Genomic DNA, 5,960 nt, shown 5'->3' on the forward strand with positions numbered 1-5,960 from the left:
TTTTTTTTTTTACAGAGGTTTTGGATTTCCATTCATTCATTGCCGCAATTTTCTCCCTTCCCACCCCTCCCCACCAGCTCGCTTCCCCCTCCGCAGAGAGAAAAAAAGAAAAAGAAAAAAAAATTCCTTCATTAGCCCAGCACTTTTTGTGGGTCGCTATGTAGCAAATGGAAGAGCCACAAAAGCCTTGCAATCACTTTCACAGTTTTGGTAAACACAGCCTCAGGAGGGGTAAGGAATACAGTCCCTCAATCAGAAGACAAGATTTAGCCTGGCAGGGGCACAGGAGTGGGGGCATGTAAAAAACACCAGAAAATCCTATTGTACAATCATGAAGCACTGTGCAAATAGTCTGGTGGGGTTGGGAAGCAGCACATCGGTTCACCAGCCACAAAATGGTCAGGACATAGAGCTCAGAGACTATATAAAAGTCTTGATACAACCGTGAAGCCTGAGTACTCCCCCTGTGCTGCAGGAGCTGCTGGTGGCCGCTGAATCAGTTCTGAACCCCGGAGATGCAGGGCATGCAGCACAGAGATGCTCCAGAGGGTTTTCAAGTCTGTGCAAACTTTTGGAAGCAGATTATCATATCTGTCTCCCAAGGCACCTCTGAAACGTGTTTGAGCCACAAACCTTTTTTGCTCATAGTTGAGAGCTTAACCATTTTCATCACACAAGGACTCACAAATTCCTCATCAGAATCCTGAGCCCAACGTACTAATAATGAACTCAAAGGAATAGTCAGCCTTCTTTAAAAAGAGCACAAGTGTGACAATGTACGCAGTCAAAGGAACCAACCAATGCTGGAGATGCAGACACTCCTAATCCATTCTATCTTGCCCAGCAACCCGAGTGAGGTGAGACGCTTCCTGTTGGGTGATGCTGACCTTGCCACTGCCGCCCAGTGCAAGCCACCACCTGCCTGGTAAGGCTTCAGGTAAAGGATAAACACTGTTCCAATCAGGCAATGTCATAATCTCAATAGAGAAACCCAACTTCCAAGTGGTCCACCCAAGGGGCTGGTCAATAAAAAACAGCGGAAGAGTCTAAAGACTAGGCAGCCTAGGGAAGAGCTGTCTGCACTGCTCTTTCTTTTAAAAAATTATTATTATTATTATTATTATTAATTTTAATGATAATTTACAGAGACTTTGGATTTCCATTCATTCATTGTTGCACTTTTCTCCCTGCCCATCACTCCCCCGCCCCCAGTACACTCATCTCTTTGAAAAGTAAAAGAAAAATTATTTCATTGCTTTACAATCCCTCCCCCCAGGTCCACTCCACTATGCAACCTTCGTTCTGGACTCCTATCATGACAATAATACCCAATCACATATCCCTTTTAAACAGTTCTCTCCCTCATCTGCTTCAATGTGCACTGCTCTTTCAATACAAGAAATTGTGTTAAAGCTTTTGCTTAACAAAGTTCATTCTGACTAGAAGGCTTCATAAAAAAACTGTACCCAAGAGCACAAAAATGACCCTATAGAATGAGTCCTGCTTTCCAGAATTTAACCAGTGGCTGGTACACAAAAACGGGTTTGCAGTATATCAAAATCGTCATAGCGCCCCTTCCGGGCTTGAGATGTCGGCTGCATGACGAGAGAGAAAGGAAGTGAAAAAAGTTGCAAAGCTTCAGCAAGTTTAGCTTCGGAGCTAGAGGTACTTCTAGGTCACTTGTCACAAGACATCGAAGTTCTCAAAGAAACTTGGTTGAGTGGAAAACAAACAAAAAATCTCCACCAGCAGCTCCACGGGAGAAGGATGGCAATCTTCCCATGCGATTAACTGCCTCTCAAAACCCGCCGGAGGGTCAGCTATGGATCTGTTCAGACTCGACAGTACACAACTAGATGAATACAAAATAACTTCCCCTTAGAATATAAAGCTCAAGGAATGGTAAATAATGCCCGTGTGCTAACTGAAGTTTACACATAAATTATTAACAACAAAAAATGGTGAAGTTAGCAAAAGGGCTGGGTGGAGAGGCTCTTTTACCGTTCTGCGGCCCCTGCATCGTTCTCATTAACTGAGCATCTGGGGAAGTAGGTTTTGTCTTGACTTGGAAAGGGAGAAATTGGTGCCAAGGGCAAAGCCACAAAGCCGGTTAGAGTCCAGCAGCGGACTGCTGCTTCCCGCAGACGCTCAGTCTAGAAAGTATCTTGGCTGAAAACAGGGGTGTGCGCGGAGGGAAAGCGCTCGCCGGCCCCAGCCCGGTGCCGGACTCGAGCAACTTCAATCGCGAAAGCGCGCAGCTGGGAACGAGCGAGCCGGGCCCGCGCCAAGCCAGAGCTTCCGACCGAAATAATTACCGTCTTACAGTAATTTGTGCTCCGGCGTAAATTACTACGTGAGCGCAGGGCGCTAAGTACACTCACAAAGCCCAAATCCCACACCGCAATTGTTCCAAGACCAGAGCAGACCACAGCGCGCAGGCCGGTTCGAAGCCAGTGGCGAGCGGGGAGTCCCCGGCGCAAGAAGAACACAGACGCGCAGTGAGAGTTTCCCAGCGCCAAAGTGGTAACAGGCTGGGGAGGAGTCACACAAAGCACACCGGGCAAGAACGTGGTAAAAGTCTCCCACCAATGTGGCCCACCGGCCCCTGCGCCCTCGGAAGCGCTGCCTGTCTAAAGCCCCGAAGGGCAAGATTCGACTCGGAGCTCATCAAGGTGCTCCAGCCACTCCTCGGCCCGGGCCGGGCGGGCAGACCTGCGTTTTTCACTCTGGAGGCTCCCAGCAGGTAAGTCAGTGAACGTCTAGGCACCCGGGGACCCAGCCGCGCACCCAGGCCCATCTGCAGCGAGCGGTGGAGACGTCCGCCCTGTCGCCAGCCCCTACCGGCGCCCCGCCCGGGCCACTGACCTGTCGTCGACGTGCAGGCTCGGCGAACACTTGATGGCCAGCCATGTCTTCCAGTGGACGTGGCGAACCTTGTACACCTGCCCGAAGCCGCCGGAGCCGACCTTCTCCCAGCCCGCGAACTCGCCCGCTTCGAAGGTGCGCAGCAGCCCCAGGGCCCACGGGGTCCCGCTCTCGGCCTCCATCGCGCACCTCTAGCTGCCGCCCGGCGCCGCCGCGGCCGCCCAGGTGCCCAGGTGAGCGCCCCGCCCCCGCCCTGACGCCACGTCCGGGCTGCGCCCCGCCCAGCGGCCCCGCCCGCGCCGTCCCCGCCCCTCTCCTTACAAACAGATGGAAGGGCAAGAGCCGGGAACTGCACGTCCTCCCCTGGGGCTGCGAGCGTGAGAAGTGGCCGACACTGCTGGGGGACAGTTGTCGTGCTTCTTCAATTATTTATTTAATTTTTTAAAGGTTTTTTAAAATTTTTAAATTTTATAGGTTCACATAGAAAAAATAAACTTTGTGCCCAGTGTTCTCCTAGTGGTAGAAGGAGCTGTGCTGCTAACCCGAAGGCATGAAGTTTGAGTCCTCAGCTGCTCCTCAGAAGAAAGCTGGACCATCTCCTCCCACACAATCTACAAACTCTAAAAACCCACTGGACGGTCAGCTATGTTTGTGTTCCTGCTGAACGGTACGTAACAACGGCGACATCACTACCAAGGAAGTGATTTTGTTGTTTGCAGTTTTATCACTTGGCTGATTCCAGTATCTACCATCTCAGTGAAGATAAATCATCAATTCCCTCATCCGCACTCCTCCGGCTTCCCCTTTAAAACCATAGCCCCACCCTACACACAATCCTTAACAATCACGATCTTTCCTCCATTTCTAAAATACAGTCCTTTTTAAAAGTTAGGTATACCGTTTATACATACATTTCTAGGACTAGTTTATTAACTTATTTCTTTTCATTCTGTTATTTTTCTGGAGATGTGTTCTGTTTTTTATACCTACATTTGAGTTTTGGAAGTAACTTGAGGGAGAAAAAATGACCCTTAACCAGAAGGGTTTATTCCCTCCATTCTTGGAGATCTTCACTTTTTAACCTATAAAACAAGTTGCTTGAAAAGAAAAGTAATTTTCCACTTTTGAAGGGGAAGAAGGTGTGGGAATCTCAGGTGGAATTTACTGTGTTCTTAAAGAAGACCAATCCTACATGTAAAGACTCTTAGCTTAAGAGAGTTGGGAGGTGCAATCACAGACTTATGCTACAATAAAATGTATTACTGTACAATTGTGCAAGGGACTTTATTCTTGGCCAGAAATAGTGAATAGTAGAGATGAGGGTGGCAAGATACAGCATGGAAAATGTTAACCACATTAACTGTGATTTGTGTGCTAATCATTCTAAAAAGAGAAGATTGTTATAATGGAAAGACTGAGATTTACCTTCCACAGGCTTAATATGGCATAATGATAATCTTATTTCCAAAAAACTCATTGCTTGGAGTTAGAACCAACTTATAGCTGACTCCAATGGATTTTCCAAGGCTGCAAGGAGCACAGGAGAAGAATCTTTCCCCTAGTGGAGCTGCTAGTGGATTGCAACCACGGGTGAGTTAGCAGCCGACTTCTTTAGGACCAAGTTACCAGTTATCATAGTTGTTGTTATGTGTCCTTGAGTCAGAACCTGACTCATAGCTGACCCTCCAGCAGATTTTCAGACGCAGAACATCACACTGGAGGAGATTGCCAATCTTTCTCCCACAGAACAGCTGGTGGATTCAAAAATGCCCCTTTGGGATGGCAGTGCAGATCCTTATCAGATCTCCAGAAGCCTTCAAATGTGTGAGCTCCAGGCTCAATAAACAGCTCTCTGCCCCCAGGGCAAACACCCCTGAACACCACAGTGCTCAACTGGAGGCCTTTTAGAAAGGTTAGACTGGCAGAACCTTGAACACGTAACTTTGAAATTAAATTTGTTCCTCTTGAAGCTGCTGCTTCTTGTGTGCTGTGGAGGTGGAACCGACCCATAGCTGACTCTCCAGTGGGTTTTCAAAGGCAGTAAATAGCATGGGAGGAGACAGCCCATCCTTCTCCCTCAGAGCTTCTGGTAGATTCAAAGCAGGTGCTTTTGGAATTGCAGCACAGCTTCTTACCACTAGGCGGCCAGAGATCTAATAGGGAAAAATAACTTTTAAAAACGATTATTGTCAGTTATTTTAAGCTTTGATTTTCCTTGAAGAATTTTGTTATTATTGTCATTAGGTGCCATCAAGTTGAGTACAAACCATAGCGACCCTATGAACAAATGATCTGAATCCTGTTCTATCTTGTGCCATCTTCACACTTTCTGACACACTAGAGCCCACTGTGGCAATCACCATGTCAGTCCACCTGGTCGAGGGTCTACCTCTTCTTCGTCGACCCTCCACCCTCCAAGCATCATGTCCTTCTCCAAGAAATAGCCCGTCCTAGCAACATGCCCAAAGTATGTGAGGAGAAGCATGATCATCCTTGCCTCCAAAGGGCTGCATCCTCTCCAAGACATATTTGTTTGTTCTTTTGTAGCAAATGTAAGTAGCATTAAACTAAAAAAGACATCTAAAAAGAAAAACAGTTGCCTTCAATGTTATTCCAATTCATAATGGCCCATGTGTTACAGCTGTAATCTTTATAAAAGCAGACCACCAGGCCATTCTCCTGAGGTCCTCTGGGTGGATTTGAACCTCCATCTTTTCACTTTGCAGAACTCAAGGACTAGTATGTATGTTAAGATGTTAACAATATTTTGGGTGTTGAATTTAAAGGTAACTGGAAAGTAAATTCTAGATAGAAAGTGCTAGAGAAGAATATTGAACATAGTATGGACTGCCAAGAGAGCAAATGGATCTGTCCTAGAGAGAGTGAAACCAGTTTGCTCCTGGAAGCAAGGATTTTGAAACTCTGTCTCACATATTTTGGGCATGTTGCCGGGGGAAACCAGTCCTTAGAGAAAGACATTATGCTTGAAAGGGTGGAGGATTAGGGGAGCTCTGGTGGCCTAGTGGCAAGAAGCTGCACTGCAATCCCAGAGACGCATGGTTCGAATCCACCAGATGCTCTGCCGGGAAAGGAGG

At 47.4% G+C, this 5,960-nt stretch overlaps 1 protein-coding gene across 1 annotated transcript in view; it reads right to left on the reverse strand.

The window, feature by feature from the left end:
• RIPK4 (receptor-interacting serine-threonine kinase 4) overlaps positions 1-3,047 on the reverse strand; it is a 28,308-nt gene extending 25,261 nt beyond the window's left edge. Inside the window, exon 1 of the mRNA XM_006898384.1 lies at positions 2,866-3,047. Coding sequence (XP_006898446.1) covers positions 2,866-3,047 — 182 coding nt within the window. The remainder of the gene's footprint in view (positions 1-2,865) is intronic.
• Positions 3,048-5,960: the final 2,913 nt, after the last annotated feature.

This window comes from Elephantulus edwardii, unplaced genomic scaffold (assembly GCF_000299155.1).
Source record: "Elephantulus edwardii isolate Elephantulus edwardi_28Jun2011 unplaced genomic scaffold, EleEdw1.0 scaffold00228, whole genome shotgun sequence".
Classification (NCBI taxonomy): Eukaryota; Metazoa; Chordata; class Mammalia; order Macroscelidea; family Macroscelididae; genus Elephantulus; species Elephantulus edwardii.